The sequence below is a fragment of the Pipistrellus kuhlii genome, unplaced genomic scaffold (assembly GCF_014108245.1).
Source record: "Pipistrellus kuhlii isolate mPipKuh1 unplaced genomic scaffold, mPipKuh1.p scaffold_m20_p_66, whole genome shotgun sequence".
Taxonomy (NCBI): domain Eukaryota; kingdom Metazoa; phylum Chordata; class Mammalia; order Chiroptera; family Vespertilionidae; genus Pipistrellus; species Pipistrellus kuhlii.
Window position 1 is genome coordinate 148,035 of NW_023425569.1, and position 19,237 is coordinate 167,271.

Below are 19,237 nucleotides of genomic sequence, written 5' to 3' on the forward strand. Positions count from 1 at the left end.
GTCCCCTTCTTCCCAGCTGTTTGCTGAAGTGGCACCAGAAGGCAAAGGAAGGCTAAGGAGCACACTGCAGCTGGGCGAGCACATCTGCCTCGCAGAAGCATTCTTGTGGAAACAACCCAAACACCCATCCACTGTGGAATGCTGAGCAGACACGGCTAGTTACGCCACAGACATTCATCGGCACGGAAAGGAGTGAAGCACTACTGGCACGTGCTATGACATGATGAACCTGAGAAACATTAGAAGCCAGTCAGAAAAACTCCCCGATATGTGAACTATCCAGAATAGAAACATCCACAGAAACAGGAACTAGGTTAGTGGCTGCTGGAGGACAGAAGAGAACCATGGAAGGTGACTACTAATGGGCACATCATTGCTTTTGGGGGTGATGATAATGTTCTAAAATTACATAGTGGTAATGATCACACAACTTTGAAAATATACTAAAATTTGTGCAATTTGAAATTGTGCACTTTAAAGGATTTAGTTTTATTGGCATGACACTATTTCTCAATGAAGCTATATTTTTTAGAAAGGCATTATGTTCTCAAAGAAAAGCTACCTACAATATCTGCTGACATTATTGCTGTTTCTTGGAATGGTGACGATGAGATAGCTGCATGAGAGTTTTATAACTAAGAAAGGGAATGACACAGGTCCCCTTTATCATCTATGCTTGTTTAATTGGTAAAAGGCACTGACTATTTGTCAAACTTTACAAGGATTTATCCAGCAAGAATAAATCCTTTTGTAAAACACTCTTGTGAATTTAGAATCTTGTATTATAAATTCAAGGTGCAATGAGTTGAAACATAAAATTATGTCACAATCTTGGGTTATCTTCTGAACACTGACATCTAATAAATGAAAAAATTCAGAAAAACTAATAAAAAAAAAAACAGCCCAAAAGTTGTTCCTGAAGTGCTTCTTACTGGTTGCTGTTAAATCCAGGTATTCTCGCTCTGCGGTCAAAATCCTAGAATTGATTCGTGGAACAACATTTGGCTGACTCATAATATACTCTACCACATCCTGATCATGGGACAGTTCACCCTAAAAAAAGAAGAAAACAGGGTGTGGGTGAAATGAGCATTAACACACATCTGATTAAAATAATTTATTAGAAACTAAGAAATCATTAACTTTATATTATCTTCTTCTGTACCAGTAATTGCTAAAAAGAGACGTTATCATATCACAGGTTCCTGTTATGGCCAAGCGTAGCTTGGAGTATTATGCACCAATGTGAGGCACATCTCATTGGTGCCCACTTTAAGGATGAGGCACCTAGGGCACAGAAGGTTAAATAGCTAACTCATGATCACACAGCTAATGAGAAGGGAATATAAAAGGCAAATCCAGGTTTATTTGATCTCTCCACATACCACTGTGATTCCCCAGAAATAAGAAAGTTCTTCAAATGAGTTAAGAGTTAATGTCACCAGTTCCCAACTCATAAGCTGTATTTTACAACTTCACATTTTCACTCCACAACATGGTCACAAGCTGCAGCCAAACCAGAGGACAAAGGAGAACAGAGGTGGAATCGTGAGAGCCAGGAGAGCCAGGAGAAACTCGCATTAGTTTCAAATGCAGATTTTGGACAAAGTCAGTCCTTTAATAAAAATTATACTGAAGACATTTTTCCTATAACACCACCATAGTTAGAAGAAACTACTAGAGATGAAAAAATAAGACTTAAGCAGATGCCGAGCAAGAAGCAGCCCTTGAAGAAATGCATAAGAAGGTGCACCAAAAATAATAAAATGTTGCCATGCTTTAAAAATATATAAATAAAATAAAATGAAGCGTTAATACAAGCATACCCTGGCCAGTTACTCAGTGGTCAGAGCATCGGCCTACACACCAAAGTCCTGGGTTTGATTTCTAGTCAAGGGCATGCACCTGATTGTGGGCTGGATACCTGATACCGTCCCTGGTCAGGGCGTGTGCGGGAGGTAACCACAAACAATGCGTATTTCTCTCACATCGCTGTTTCCCCTGTCTCTCCCTTTCCCTTCCACTCTCTCTAAAATCAATGAAAAAACATCCTCAGGTGAGGATTAACAACAACAACAAAAAAAGTTAACACAGGCAGAAAAACATTCTGAGATCTGCTCATTGTTAGTTTCTTTTAAAGAAAAAAGCCACATAAATTCTCTCAAGCAGTTACTAATAATACTTTGTAATAAAAATCGCCCCAAGCCTTTTCACTCTCAGGCATCCAATTAACTGTGTATTTCCAGAATCACAATTAAGTGGGGATTCTTCCCCTTTATACTTCTCATATTATAGAAATACTCATACAGCTGATCCTTGAAAAATACCATTTGAAGTACATGGGTTCGCAAGGGTCCACTGATTCACAGATTTTCCCCCCCAATAAATGCTATAAATATATTTTCTCTTCCTTATGATTTTCTGAACATTTTCTCTAGTTTAGTTGATTATAAGAATACAGTATATAATACATAACATATAAAATGTGTGTTTATCAACTTCTTATGTTAACAGTAAGGCTTTCAGTCATGAGCAGTAGATAAGTTTAGCAAGTCAAAAGTTACATGCAAATTTTTAACTGCTGGGAGGTTGGCACCCCAACCCCCAAACTGTAGAGGAAGGAAGGAAGGAAGGGAGGGAGGGAGGGAGGGAGGGAGGGGGGAGGGGGAGGGGGAGGGGGAGGGGGAGGGGGAGGGGAGGGGAGGGGAGGGGAGGGGAGGGGAGGGGAGGGAAGAAAAAAGACAAAAGTTGAGAAAGAAATGTAATGTACTTCAAATAGGAAAAACTCCGAGTCCCACACTAAACCTAATGATGAAATGTCACAGGTGGAAAGGTCCTAAAATCAACCAAAGAGAGGACCCTGAAAACAGGGAGAGAAGAGAATCATCACATAGACCCAATCCTGAGTCTGATTCACAACTGATTTCTCAAGAGAAATCAGAGATCAAAAGACAATGGAATTAGATAAGGCTGAAAAGAAAAGGCAATCAACCAAGAATTCCATATCCAAGTAAATTATCACTTTTAAATGAAGGGCAAATAAACACATTTCCAGATAAAGAAAAACGAAGAGGATTTTTCACTGGGAGAGCTAACTAAAAATGGATCCAAAACTTAAATGTTAAGAGAAAAACTAAAAAATGCTCAGGAGGAAAGGAACATAGGTATAAATCTTTGTGACCTAGAAGTAACAATAGTTTATTATATATGATTCAAATAGCACGAGCAACAAAAGAGAGTAAATTGGACTTAATCAAAATTAAAAACATTTGAGCTCTGCCGAAACCAGTTTGGCTCAATGGATATAGCATCGGCTTGGAGACTGAAAGGTCCCGGGTTCGATTCCAGTCAAGGGCATGTACCTTGGTTGCGGGCATGTCCCCAGTAGGGGGTGTGCAAGAGACAGCTGATCGATGACTCTCTCTCATCGATGTTTCTAACTCTCTCTCTCTCTCTCACTTCCTCTCTGTACAAAATCAATAAAATTTTAATAAAAAAATAAACATTTGAGCTTTAAAGGACACCACCAAACAGTGAAAAAGCAAATCAGCCCTGGCGAATTTTGCTCAGTGGTTAGAACACCAGATCACAGACTGAAGGGTTATGGGTTCGATTTTAGCCAAGGACATGTACCTCAGTTACAGGCTCAATTTCCAGCCCCGGTTGTGACACTTTTGGGAGGCAACTAATCAATGTGTCTTTCTCACATTGATGTCTCTCTCTTTGTGTCTCTCCCTGTCCATGCTACTCTCTAAAAAATCAATGGGAAAGAAAAATATCCTTGGGTGAAGATTAACAAGGGGAAAAAAAAAAAAAAAGACAAATTATAAAATGGAGAAAATGTGTGGAAAATAATATATATAAGTGATAGAATACATTAAAAAAATTCTTACAACTCAAAAATAACAAAACAACCCAATTACACATGGGCAAATAATCTGAACAGACATTTCTGCAAAGAAGACATAGACTACACTTAAGAGACGGATAATGCCAGGGGTTGGCTGCTGTGTGGAGAGAGTGGAGCCTGGATGCACAGCTGACACGGGTGTTCACGGTGCAGCTGCTGTGAACACAGGCTGCTGAAACAGCAGCAATTCCACTGCTAGATCTCTGCCCAGGCAGCGTCACGCGCTGTTCACAGCAGCTCCATCCACGGCAGCCAAAGTGAGAGCAGCCCAGAGCGCCTCGGCCTCGGAGCAGAGAAATGTGCTGCATCCATCTGAGGAACTCCATCTGTCCGCAGAGGGACGGAGACACTAACTCAGATTCCAACAAGGACAAACCTTGGAAGCATTATGCTAAGTGAAAGAAATATCACAAAAGACCACATATTGCATGAATCCATTTATATCAAATGACCGAAAAAGGCAAAGCCAGAGAGAAACAGATTCATGGTTGGCAGCGGTCGGGGAAGGGAAAATGGAGAGTAACTGCTTCTGGATGTCCAGTATATTTTAGGGGTGATGATAATGTTCTGAAACTAGAAAGAGGTAATAGTTCCGTAAAAGTGTATACTCTAAAAGCCAGTGAACAGTCCACTTTAACAGGTTGAATTTTATGGCATATGAATTATAACTCAACAGTAACTATACATGTGAAATATTCTAACTGTTTAAAGTCAAAATTCCTTACAAGTAGAGCAAATATCTCCCAGAATGATTATCTTAAGAATTTTAAAAATAAAATTTAATACTGAAACGAATAAAAACCGCTATTACAAACACAATGTATAGAAAGTCTCATGAATATTTCATTACAGCCTGGCCAGTGTGACTACATGGTGAGCATCAACCCACACACCAAAGGGGGCCAATTCGACTCTCAGCCCAGGCACAGGCCTGGGCTGCCAGCTTGATCACAAGTAGGGGGCGTGCAGGAGGCAGCCAATCAATGATTCTCATTGATATTTCTATCTCTCCCCACTTTGAAATAAAAAATAGATATTTAAAAAACATTTTCATTATTGCAGAACTTGCTAGAAATCTGCAAATCACTTATCAGTAGGATATAAAAAATGGTGATACTTGACAAGTGCAAGCAAACCATTTTCTTTCAAAACCAGTCTGCAAACACAGCTCACCAGGTACACCGCGCGCTGGAAGAAGCTGGTGGTCTCCAGGATCTTGTGCATGGTGATGGTTTCCAGCTCATCAGGGGCCAGCTGTGCCTTTTCCAGGGGCATCCCATTGAACAGAACGACAGGCAGCAGACCGACCCCAGTCTGCTCATAGTAGCCTCTTGCTTCCTAAAACACAAGGGACCACAAAGAGCACATTTTTGTCCTTCATAGGATAAATGGAACACAGCATATTTTTCATACATACAAATTCTACCCCAGAAAACAACAGAAATATGGTCACCAAGAAATAAGTAAAGAATCACAGATGACATCACAGTTAATATCCTACTGGGTAAATCTGAGATTAGATTACTGATATTTTATAAAAACACAAAACCTTGCAAATTAGGAAGTAGTTTAGGGTAAGGAGTAATTTTAAGAAGCTCAAGCTACCAAAACTATACAACAGATCTTGTGGCGATGATGGAGATGCTCTATTCCCACTCTCCAATGCAGCAGCCACCAACCACAAATAACCACTTGAAAGCTAGCGGCTCCTAAAAGGGCAGCACAACAGACTGACATGATTAGTAATGCTTTTGGATATATAGTCTAACAAGAAACATTTATACCAATTCTAAGTGAAAAAGGGTCCATGTCACTAAAATAGAAATTACACATGCAGAAAACAAACCAAAGTTAATGGGAAAACAGTGTTCAAAAATTGCTCTACAATATACTCAGCTCAAGCTTCTTCCTCTCCAGGACATAAGAGGTTCCTTGGCAGAGAAATGCCAGGCTGACAAAATGGCAAATATAAATGGCAGACACATATATCTTTTCCTGACTGCCATGTTTCCCTGTCAAAACAGGTACATTCCCCAGACAACCACAGACCCCAGAATTAAAACTTTCTTGTTAAATATCTTATAACTGAAAATGGCACAACTGTTTCACCTGCAAACCGTTGCAGTGGTCGCCAACCTTTGGGACCTCACGGACCAGCAGTGGCCGTGGACCACCAGCTGGCGACCGCTGGTGCGAGAACACAGAGGCTGGGACCAGCACCAAGCATCAGCCACGGGCTGCTCAGTGTCCGCCCAGGCTGGCCAAAGCAGGACGTGGCGGCGAGGCCTCTGAGAGCCGGAGAGGCTCAGGACACGGGCCTTTCTCCACAGCATTGTGCAGACTCAAAATTTGCACTTTCAAAATGGCAACCATGTAAATTCTGTTCTGGGAGATCTCAAAGAACTTTATCAAAACTCAATTTTAATATAATTTGAGCTTTGAAAATCATTTCCCGAACAAAACAAAACCCACATTTTAATTCTAAGTGACAAGAAAAAATAAGTAACATTGTTGGTCTTTGAGAATGGCACTGAGTGACCAGCAGGAGAGGAAAGAAGACATTTTATATAGAGCTTCCATTTTTATAGCTTGTAAAGAGTTTATCAGACAAAATAACAGAATGCAGGCCAATTATCAAAGAGCCAAGTTTAAAAATTACATGTGAGCATTCCTATCAACTGATCACCAAAAATGTTAATTATAATGTTAAAACATTAATCACTGGAAAAGTCTTATGAATGAGCCACTCACAAGTGACAACTGAGATTAATAAAGACTCAGAATTAATATGCCAAATGCAAAATGTTTGCATGTGTAAGTTAGAACGTTTTTAACTACCATCATCTTACTGGCTTTGAAAGATATACACCTATCAGATGATACTCTTCAGTTTAAAAGTTCTACTTTAATTGTACTGCCCAGTTTTAGAAATAATTGCTTCCTTCCAGTATCAGAGATAGAAGATTCCACAGCTTTAGATTTATAACAAAAGTTACAGATATTTATAAGTATAAAAAATTTGCTGAATGCACTTATTCCTCCTTTTGTTCAAAAGAATCTATTTCCTTGGGCTTTTTTTGTGTGAGGGTACAGCTCCAATAAGTTTAAAAATCTTACTAAATCATTAGATTGTGAGGACCTTTAGGAATCTCACCATACCCTTTTCTTAAGAGTATATCCAGCCTCTTCCCACTCCTAGCATGCTGCTCACCAATCTAGTGCCCTGGGTGAGGTGAGACACTCACTGGACATCCTTATCAATATTACTTCATTCAAAAAAATCACAAAAGGTAAGTGACTCAGCAGTTAGAAATGAAGCAGCGTGGACAGGAATATGATCTCACAGGAAGGGCTGCTCCTCCATGCACATGAGGAAAATGGCCATCCGGAAATTCCTGAAGAGCTAGGTCTGATACACCCATTCATTCTTTAGCAAAATACAGATTTAAAACATAAAAGACAAAATGTAAAAATACCCTTCCTCCAAACTTGTCTACTGCATACTTTCCAAGCAAATACTTTTGATATAACAATCACTGTGACCACAATAAAAAAGCAGCATGGACTTGTTTCTTCAATAGAATAGAGAAAATTACTAGAATTAAATATTTTCTAAATGTGAAATAGATAAAATTCCATTAACTTCCTCAAATCTTTGGTATTCAGAAAGTGGTCTTTCTTTTATTTCATCTAGTATTCTTTTTCTACAGCCTACTAGTCTTTTTTTTTTTTTTTAATTGATTTTTTACAGAGAGGAAGAGAGAGGGATAGAGAGTTAGAAACATCGATGAGAGAGAAACATTGATCAGCTGCCTCTTGCACACCCCCTCCTGGGGATGTGCCCGCAACCAAGGTACATGCCCTTGACCGGAGTCGAACCTGGGACCTTTTGAGTCCGCAGGCCGACGCTCTATACACTGAGCCAAAACGGTTTTGGCATAGCCTACTATTCTTGCTGTAGGCTCAGCCAGTGTGGCTTAGTTGGTTCAATCTCATGGACCAAAAGATTGCTGGATTGATTCTGTCAGGGCACCTACCCGGGTTTCAGGATTGATTCTCAGGTCAGGGCACATATGGGAGGCAACCAATCGATGTTTCTCTCCCTCTCTCTACCCCCTCTTCTTCTCCATCTCCCATATTCATATTCTCTCTCTCTCTCTCTCTCTCTACACACACACACACACACACACACACACACTGTATATACACCTCATATATTTAAAAGAGGTTGCTGGTTCAATTCCTGATCATGGCACGTGCCTGAGCTGCAGGCTTGATCCCCAGTAGGGGATGTGCAGGAGGCAGCCAATCGATGCTGCTCTCTCTTCGATGTTTCTATCTCTCTCTCCTTCTCCCTTCCTCTCTCTAAAAAATATAATAATAACAATATATTAAAATTTTTAATTAAAAAATCACTGGGTATCCCTATTCAAAAAATCATAAAAGGTAAGTGACTGAGCAGAATGCTGCAATAGGTCAATCTCTAGTGTCAACTGAACAGGCCTGATGCCCAGTGTCAGCTCCACCCCCGCCTGGATATGCCAAACACAAGGAGATGTCACATAGAGCAGGATGATGTCAGCTTTATGGCTGAGGACGGTATCCCTCCCACAATGTGGCGTTCACTACAGACAAAAGTGCCTTTGTGCCGGGACTGGTTTGGCTCAGTGGATAGAGCGTCGGCCTGCAGACTGAAAGGTCCCGGGTTCGATTCCGGGCAAGGGCATGTACCTTGGTTGCGGGCACATCCCCAGTGGGGGTTGTGCAAGAGGCAGCTGATCGATGATTCTCTCTCATTGATGTTTCTAACTCTCTATCCCTCTCTCTTCCTCTCTGTAAAAAATCAATAAAATATATTTTTTTTTTAAAAAAAGTGCCTTTGTGAGAGGCTGGTTATCCAGCACCATTTGCCACGTGGCCCAGATAGAGTCCTGCCCACTGGTGCATCGGGTGATGGGCACAGACTCCAACCCTGCCTATGGACCCTATGTGTACACGAACTGGCTCCAGAGCCTCTTGGACACAGCCTGGGGAAAATGTCTTGCGACATAATCTAAGGACAAGAGAGCCTCTGTGGAAATGCAGGCTTCTAGCAGAGAAGCCCAGGACAGCAATGGAGGAAACAACTACAAGTTTGGACATAGTAAAGACTCTTACTTAAGAGGGTAAGAGCAACTTTAGCCGCACCACCCCTCCCCAAGCAGTGCAGCTCGAGGCCCAGAAGTACCTTCTGTGCCTGCGGCTTCTCCGCAGGGGAAAGTGAGAGCCAGTGAGCATGCCCTGGCTCCGCACTATCTATCTAGGATGCTGCACAGACGCCTTTCTCTCTCATCCATCCCAAAGCACCGACTGGGAGCTGCATGCTGGGAGTGGGAGGAGGCTGGGCTTTTAGGAGGCAGTAATGGAAGCAGATCATACTGCCTTCATCAAGATGTACACCCATGAGCCACCCAGAACACGTCCTCCACAGACTCCCCCAAGAGCTCACCCTACCATGCTCACCTCAGACACACTCCACCCTGTGGCAGCTCCCAGTGTGCACTCCTGACAGTGGCAGAGACAGATTTTGCCAGATGGTCAGTTAGACACACAGAAAGTCAGCCCAAATCTGTGGGCCAGAAAGAGCCAAAAGACTTGAGCTTTAGGGCCGTCTTGGGGAAAACAAATGGGGGGCTGGTCAAGGCCCAATACTGACATTGTAGAATCAAGAGAATTTATACAAGTTTCTGAATTCTGTACCAGAGGGAACGAAGAGCACGGAGCAGGTGTGTCCACCGGCAGTCAGAATGCCTAGCAGCCTGAAGAAAGGTATTTCTCACCCAAAGGCAGTTACAAAAGACTAGAGAAAGTGACTGCTACTTCAAATGCAAAGAAAGCAATGCAAAACTGCAAGAAACATGAAAAATAAAGAAGGTATAATATCACCAAAAGAATCACAATAATCTTCTATTAGCTGATCCCAAAGACAGGGAGACCTGTGATTTACCCCATGAAGAATCCAAAATAGCTGTTTTAGGGAAATACAATAAGCTATGGGGGCGGGGAAGAGAGAGAGAGAGAAAGAGAAAAGAAAATTCAACAAAATAAGGCAAACAATATCTAAACAAAATTAAAAGTTTAACAACAACAAAAAAGAGAAATCATAATAAAAGAACCAAGAAGAAATTCTAGAGCTAAGAAATATAATGAATAAAATGAAAAATGAAACAGCGTTAACATCAAATCAATCAATCAGAAGAAACAAATCTTTGAATTAGAAGATAGGAACTTTGAAATTATATAGCCAGAGAATAAAGAAAAATGAATGAAAGAAAGAAATGGTATATGGTTAAATTGAAAATTACTGGAGTCCCAGGAGACAAGATGGAGAAGAGGCAGAGAACTTATTTTAAGAAATGGCTGAGAACTTTCCAAATCTGGGAGAGAGTTTGATATCCAGGTTAATAAAGTCATAAAAAAAAAATCAACTAAAGAGATCCTCAGCAACAGACATTGTAATGAAACCGTCAGAAGTCAAAGCCAAAGAGAGAATATTAAAAGCAGCTCTAAAGAGCCTTACTGCTTTAAAGCGAGGCTGTCAGCAGATTTACCAGCAGAAACGCATAGGCAAGAGGAGCGGCCTGTTGTGTGCAAAGTGCTGAGAAAAACTGCCCACTAACAATACTCTCCCGGGCACAAGTATCCTTTAGAACTGTTTCCCAGACAGACGAAAGTTAAGGGTTCATCACAACTAAACCTGCCCTACAAAAAATGCCAAAAGGAGTTCTTTAGGCTGAAATGGAAGGATTCTAATAAGCATAGGTGGCATCTCACCCTTGCATTATAACAAGATGGTTGCCTCTATGTCTTCACAAGATGGCCGACCAGGGAGGGCAATTGGGGGTGACTAAACCTGCAGAGAAGGGCAGTTGGTGGCAACCAGGCCTGCAGGGGAGGGTGAGAGGGCAGGACAGGGTTAACTCCTGACTCTATCTTGTGCTGCATCCTCCATTTTGTAAAAGGCAAAAGATTTATGCGATCTGAAGAGAAACCAGGGCATTGCATCCTCCATTTTGTATATCACTATGTAACTGGACCCTAGCCCTCACCCAGCGAATCGGGGGTCAGCCAAAGCAGCGACCTCACCACCTCTATAAATCCTTTGTTCTAGGAGAAACCCGCCCTCTTCCTCCACCTTGCCGCTGCATTGGTATGTGGGGGATGAGCTGGGCTAGCCTGAAATAAAAAGACTCTTCTGCTTTTACATCGGACTCGGCTCCCTGGTGATCTTTGGGGATCATGAAATCTGGGCGTAACAGGGCAGTTGGGGAGGGAAGTTAGGGGCGATCAGGCTGGTAAGGAAGGGAAGTTAGGGGTGACTGGGCCAGCAGGGGAGGGCAGTTAGGGGTGACCAGACTGGCAGGGGAGGGCAGTTAGGGGTGATCAGGCTGGCAGGGGAGCAGTTAGACATCAATCAGGCTGGCAGGGGAGTGGTTAGAGGGTGATCAGGCTGGCAGGAAAAAGCAGTTAGGGGCAATCAAGAAGGAAGACAGGTGAGCAGTTGGGAGCCAGCAGTCCTGGATGGTGAGAGGGATGTCCCAGATTGGAGAGGGTGCAGGCTGGGCTGAGGAACACACACCCCCATGCACAAATTTTGTGCACCAGGGTTCTAATAATAATATAGTAATCAAAACAGCATGGTACTGCATAAAAATAAACACACAAATGAAAATCAAGAACTCAGAAATAAATCTATGCATATATAGCCAACTAATGTTAAACAATGCTGGAAACCGATCATTGTCACTAATAGAGAAATGTGAAAAGGGAATCAGGAAGGCTGGTCAACCATAATTGCTCTGAATGGTTGGAGCTAATCACTCAATGTTTAGTTGAGACATTGGTAGTTAAAGTAGCCTACACCTGTTAGTCATATGTAAACTCTTGCTGATAGTCTATTATTGCAATTTCCTGCCTAAAGGATATGGGGTATCTCAGAGCCTAATAAAAGGGATAGCAAGGCCAGAGCAGTGGTAGTCCTCCCCCTAGAGGTGGACTCTGACCTGGCCTCCCAATATAGCCAAAATAATATTTTCTAGTCTCTTTTCATTTTTGTGTGGCATTCTCTAGAACCCTAACCCTGAACTGGAACCCTGAACCACACAGGACGTGAAAGGAGCTCCCACAAGACAAGGAAGCCAAGAATACTCAAAGGGGAAATGATAGTTTCTTTGATTAATGATGCTGGAAAACTAGATAAACACATGCAGAAGAACGAAATTGGACCACATCTTACACTACTCACAAAAATTAACTAGAAATGGCTGAAAGACAAAAACACAGGCCTGAAACCATAAAACCCCTAGAAGAAAACAGATGGAAAAAGCTCCTTGACATCAATCATGGCAATGATTTTTTTCAGATAAGACAACAAAAGCATAAGCAAAAACAAAAACAAAAACAAAACAAAACAAAAAAAACACTAATGGGACTACATGAAAATTAAAAGCTTCTATACAGCAAAAGAAGCAAATAACAACATAGTCTATTGAAAACACGCAAATTACATATATGATAAAAGGCTAATATCCAAAATATGTAAGAAAAAATATTTGATTAGTAAGGGGTAGAAGAACTGAAAGATATTTTGAGATGACTGACAAGTACATGAAAAGGTGTTAAATGTCGCTAATCACAGAAATGTGAATCAAAACCAAGATAATATATCACTTATACCTGTTAGAAAGGCCATCATCAAAAAGTCAAGAGATAATAAATTATCCTGAAGATATGAAAAAAAGGGAACCCTCATGTAGTTGATAGGAATATAAATTGGTGCAGCCACTACAGAAAAATGTATGGGGGTTCGTCAGCAATTATAGAATAAACTATGACATGATCTAGCAATCTCACTTGTGGAGAGCTAAAGAGAATGGAGACAGGCTCTCAGAGATATCTGCATTCCCACGTTGTCACTGCAGCATGACTTGTAAGACCCAAGACATGAAAAATGTCTGTCAGCAGTTGAATGGATATATATATATATATATATATATATATATATATATACACACACACACACACACACACACACACACACACACACACACAGTGTGTACAAAATTTGTGCATGGGTAGGGACCCTAGACCTGGCTGGAGATCAGGGCCTATCAGAGCCTTCCAACTGCTGGCTGGGATCTTCCTTCTGGCTGCCATGGAGGCCTTCTTTCATTCCGCGCCGTCCCCTAGTGGTCAACGCACATCATAGCAAGCAATCGAACTCCTGGTCTCCTGGTCAAACTCCCAAGGGGACACTGCATATTAGCCATATGTATACACACACACACACACATGATATTATTCAGCCAAGAGAAATTTAAAAAGTCCTGCCATTTGCAATAACATGGATCTAAATAAATCAGAAAAAGAAAGACAAGTACTTGTATGTGGAATCTGAAAGAACTGAACTCATAGATGATGGTTGTCAGGAGCTGGGTAGGGTGTAAATGGAGAGATGTTTTTCAAAATATATAATCTTCAAGGTATAAGTTCTGGGGACCTAGTGTAAAGCAAGATGTTTACACTTAACAATACTGTATTATATTCCTGAAAATTGCTGAGAGAGTAGATCTTAAATAGTCTCACCACAAAAAAGAAATGGTAATTATGTGAGATGATAGAGGTGTTAACATTACTGGGTAATCATGTACTAAATCAACAACTGTACACCTCAAACTTACACAATGTTACAAGTCAACTATCAATATATATATAAAACCCTAATATGCAAATAGACCGAACGGAGGAAGAACTGAACAAATAGTCGCTATGATGTGCACTGACCACCAGGGGGCGCATGTGGAACATCAGCAGCAGGCAGCAAGAAGAGCGTAGAACATGGCAGGCATCGGCCATGGCAGGACTGTGGAGCAAGTGAGTGGGGGCGCCAGACCAAGGCAGGACGCCAGTCGCTTTCATCGGGGCAAGCCTCTGTGGTTACTGAAATATCTTTCCTCCCACACACCACTGTCCCATCCAGCACTTGCACCTGCTGCTGGCACCGGGACTGCTTGCACCCACTGTTGGCACCCAGCACCAGCCCCAATTGCTCCGTGCTGTCAGCAGGTATGAGCAGTGGCTGCAGGTGGCTTCTCCACCTCCCCCCTGCTCCTGAGGGTGATCGGGGCAGCAGCCACTGCTCACACTGACAGCTGGCTCCATTTGCATCTGCTGCTGGCACCAGCCCCAATCGCTCCACGCCATCAGTGGGTGCGAGCAGAGCCAGCATCGTCAGTGCATGGGAGCAGTGACAGCGGGAGCGGGCTGCTGGCAGAGAGGGGACCGGAGCCCACAGAGGGAGGGCCTGGGCGGGCCCAGAGGATGGGCCGAGACCTGCCCCTGTGCCCATTTCAGCCCTTGTGGCCCACAGCTCCTTTCAAGGTGCATGAATTCATGCACTGGGTCCCTAGTACCACAATAAAGCTGCAGGAAAATTCTTATCATTGGCTGTAAACGATACTAAAGGACGTAAGAGAAATAGTAAAGAGGAAAAACAAGCTGTCATCCTCACAGACCCTCTAGCTCCTGGTATGAATTTACATTTTCAAATGAATTGGTAGAAAGTCAGTATTTTACTTAGTTCTGTACTCAATATCAATGTACACATATAATAAACCTGTGGGTTTGTTTCATTTTGTTTTCGCTTATCCCTCTAAAAACTTTCAATCCCAGGGAAGACAAGTGTCACCACCTCTCTAGGAAGCTCTCATCAAACTGCCCCAAACTGGCAGAGCTGTCCACTGTAGGCCTCCCACCTACAACATGCCAACACTAACATCACAGCCACCACACTTCATGCTCTGCGTGTCACTCCCCAACAGGCACCCCAACAGATGTGTCTAAAAGTAAACCGTTATTCCTTATTTCAAGGTACTTCAGAAATATCTCTAGTTGTTAAGTTTTGTTCTTATTAAATAGTATTTTGTTGAAGATCTCTAAAACGAGGAAAATTTATAGAAGATCTCTTAACCAATATAAGGTAATACAACAAAGACTTGTTATAGAGCATGCTCAGTTCTTACTCTGTTAAGCTACTCTCTAGAATGCACACATATTTGCTCCCCTCATTTAAGCTATTTGTTTACCAAAAATCATGTGTCTGTTTCCAAACCAACTATTTTCCTTAGTGAATAAAAAAAAAATAATTAGTATTATACAGCCAACAAAATATGACTGCAAAAAGAAAAAGTGGGTCTCCCCCAAAAAATAAACTGAATGACTAGCAAAATTCAAAAAAGTGAAAAACCAAAAACAGCTAATGCTGAATTAGATGTGGGTAAGATAACTACAAAAGGGGAGAGGAAGATTATAAAAATCTCAGAGGATTCTGTACTCAGACGAAAGAGAAATAAACAATTAATCATAAGTATGACTTCTAAAGGAATGATCTCCAAACAGAAGAACCAAAGGCCTTGTCTTCATTTGCAAAAAAGAAAGCAGTTGGTAAATAAATATCTTTTTATAGTTTTAAATTAACATGTTGGAAATGTATTTTGATTCACTGCCACACATTTGTTTTCAATAAACTCAATACCTCATTCCAGCTTGCAATAGGTAAGAGCTTTACTGTACTTAATATCTCACTAAGGAACATACTAGCTTTAAATAAAAATTTTCAAATTATTTTTCTATATTTTTATCACCACATTTTGCCATTCTGTTTATTACATTTCTCAAGACATTTCTGTCTTTAGCCTGAATAACTATAAACGATACACACTGTCATACCTCATGTCCTGGCAATCAATCTTCCAAAAGATTTTATCCAGAATATACAGTATATCATAAAAGCACTACCACTGCATTGTGAAAACGAAAAGGCTTTTCAATTTAATATGCCAGCTAAAAAATCAGAATCTTCACAAAGCTGAAATATAAACTACATTTGCAGACTCAGAGATGTGATCTGGTTTCTAAATTTTTAAATGCTAGAACCTAAACACTTTAATCAGCATCGCTAATAACGACAACCTCAAAAAAGGGAGGCGAGAAAAGGACCGTGTTGCCGTCCAGTGAAAAACACTGAGGAACCCTTACCTTCCGATTCTGATCATAAGCAGAATCAATCCCCAAAATGCTGTTCACTTCGACATACGGGTACTTCTTCTCCAGGACGCTGACCACGTGTTCAACCTTCACCTTTTCTCCAGTCCTTACTTTGTTATATATCTGGAAAAAGCAACTGGTTAACCAACTATACTTTTCAATTTCATTGTGTTTATTACAAAAGATTAATGAATGTGGAGGAAAGCATGACTATTTTTCTTAAAAGGTCAAATGGGGTCAATAGGGGATAGCAATTCTCTTTTCTATATTACCTCAATATGCCTTCTTTTTTTAAGTTAAATGTATTAACATGTTTCAAGTGTGCCACCACCCAAAGTCAAATCACCTTCAGTCACCAAATACTAGGCCCCTTTAATTGCCACCCGTTCCCTCTGGTCATCACTATACTATTCTCTGTATCTGAGTTTCAGTTTATAACCCGCATGAGTGATTATCATTGGGTTCTTAGCTTCTTCTGACTGACTTATTTAACTCAGCATAATATTTTCAAGATCCATCCATGTTGTCGCAAATGGTAGTGTCTTACCCTCTCTTATGGCGGAGTAGTATTCCATAATATATATTACACCTTCTGTATCCCATCCTTTACTGAGGGACACTTCAGTTGTCTGCATGTCTTGGCCACAATGAATAATGCTTCAATGAACACAGATGTGCATATATCTTTGCAAATAAATGTTTTTGAGTTTTTCAGGTAGAGACCCAGGAGAGGAATTGCTGGGTCACATGGTAACCCTATTCTTAATTTTTTGAGGAACTGCAGACTGCTTTTCACAGTGGATGTACCATCCACATTCCCACAAGCAGGGAGTGAGGGTTCCCTTTTCTACACAACCTCTCCAACATTTATTACTGTTTGTCTTGTTGATAACAGACATTCTAACAGGTGTGAGGTGGTATCTCATTGTAGTTTTGATGTGCATTTTCATAATACCTACTAAAGTTGAGCATATTTATATATATATCCATTGGGCACTTGTCTTTTTGAAAAGTGCACAATTTTTTATTAGATTGTTAGCTTGGTGTTGAATTGTATGAGTTTTTGTTTGTTTGTTTTTAATTCATTGATATTTTAGAGAGAGAGAGAGAGAGAGAGCTAGAAACGTCGATGAGAGAGAAACATCAACCAGCTGCCTCTTGCACACCCCCCAGCGGGATGTGCCCGCAACCAATGTACTTGCCCTTGCCTGGAATCGAACCTGGGACCTTTCAGTCTGCAAACCGATGGTCTACCACTGAGCCAAACCGGTTTCGGCGAATTGTATGAGTTTTTTACAAATTCTGGATAGTAAACATTTGTGGGTTTGCAAATATCATCTCCCACCTGGTCGGCTGCCTTTTTGTGTTGTTGGTTTGTTTTGCTGCACAGAAGTTTTTCAGTTTGACAAAGTCCATTAATTTATTTTTCCCTTTACTTCCCTTGCCTCTGGGGTCAAGTTCATAAAAATGTTCGCTAAGACCAAGGTCCATTAAGTTCAGTTCCTATTTTTTCTTCTATGTACTTTATTGTTTCAGATCTTCTATTTAGGATTTTGATGCTTTCTAGATTAATTTTTATACATGGAGACAAATTTTAATCTAGTTTCATTAATTTGCATGTGGCTTTCCAATTCTCCCAGCACCATTTATTGAAGAGGATCTCTTTTCTACATTGTGTGTTTTTGGCTCCTTTGTCAGGAATTACATGTCCATTTACATGTGGTTTTGTTTCTGGGCTCTCAATCCTGTTCCATCGGTCTGTATTTTTCTGCCAGTACCACGCCATCTGCTGTATAATCGGGAGTCAGGTAGTGTGACACCTCTGGCTTTGTTATTTTTCTCGAGTTTGCTTTGGTTCTTCGGGGTCTTTTGTTATTCTATACAAATCTGATTCCCTCCCCCCCATTTATTCCATTAAAAACTGACATTGGAATTTTGATGGAGATTGCATTAAGTCTGTATATTCTTTGGGTAAAATGGCCATTTTAACAATGTTGATTCTTCCAATCCATGAACAGAATATCTTTCCATTTTGTTGTGTCTTTTTCACCTCTTTTCATTATGCTTGGTAGTTTTCAGTATGTAGATATCTTCCTAGATATCTTCTTCTTCTGGTGGCTACTGCAAAAGGAATTGTTGTTTTTTTCAATTTCTTTTTCTGAAGTTGTATTTTATCAAATGCTTTTTCTGCATCTATTGATAAGATCATATGATTTTTATCCTTTGTTTTGTTAACATGGTGTACTGCATTGATTGATTTGTGTGTTAAACCATCCTATGCCACTGGAACAAACCTCATCTATCATGATGTATTATTTTTTTTTCATGTATTGTTGTATTTAATTTGGTAGTATTTTCAAGATGGCTTCTTAGAAACTATACATTGATAAAATGACCCAATCTATTCCTACTTACATTAAGCCCCAAATGTAAAACTGTGTTAAATTTTCGAAAATCTGAATGTAAATAATCCTTGAAATAAGAACTCATGTCCATGATGGCTAGAGGAAATAAGTTGCAAAATATATATGGCAAAATCTCCGTTTTGATAAAGCAGACATAAAACAGATGCCTATACAGGTGCTGTTAAACATCTAAAAGGATACAAGGCAATCTTTTATTGGTGGTTAACTTTAAGGAGCAGGATTAGGGAGTGGAGACAGTTAAATTTTAAATCCACACTTTAATATTATTATTATTTTTTTAAATCAATCTTTTTTGTTCATATTATTACAAAGGTTCCTCATTTCTTCCTCCCTCCACCAGGTTCCCACCCCACCCTCCGCCCCCTCCCCACCCTCCATTGTCCTCATCCATAGGTGCACAGTTTATGTTCAGTCTCTTCCCCCCTAGACCAATCCCCCTTTCCCTGAGAACAGTCAGTCCACTCCCCTCCCATATCACCAACTCTACTACAATGAACAGCTATTATTGTTCATCAGGTTTTTCAATCTCCTTTTTTTGTTGTTGTTTTTTTAATTAATAGACTTTACACTTCTAAGAATAAATATTAAAATCTAATTATTTTTAAACCTTGTTTTTTTTCTGCCTTGGGAATTGAGAAACAAACTTGTTTACATGTAAACTTGCCCTTAGGTTATCAAAAGGTGTAGCCATTCAAGTGTAAATGGACACATTGTTTAAACATAGCTGCTGGTTGGAATTGGATTATCTGTTCTGGGTGGGATTAAAATTAAGGTGTTAGCTTTAAAACCTCTTTTTGGCAAGAGACCTTAAACTTTC

At 40.6% G+C, this 19,237-nt stretch overlaps 1 protein-coding gene across 1 annotated transcript in view; it reads right to left on the reverse strand.

The window, feature by feature from the left end:
* UGGT1 (UDP-glucose glycoprotein glucosyltransferase 1) overlaps nucleotides 1–19,237 on the reverse strand; it is a 152,944-nt gene that overhangs the window by 67,162 nt on the left and 66,545 nt on the right. Inside the window, 3 exon segments of the mRNA XM_036420289.1 lie at nucleotides 933–1,053; nucleotides 5,084–5,248; nucleotides 15,986–16,117. Coding sequence (XP_036276182.1) covers nucleotides 933–1,053; nucleotides 5,084–5,248; nucleotides 15,986–16,117 — 418 coding nt within the window.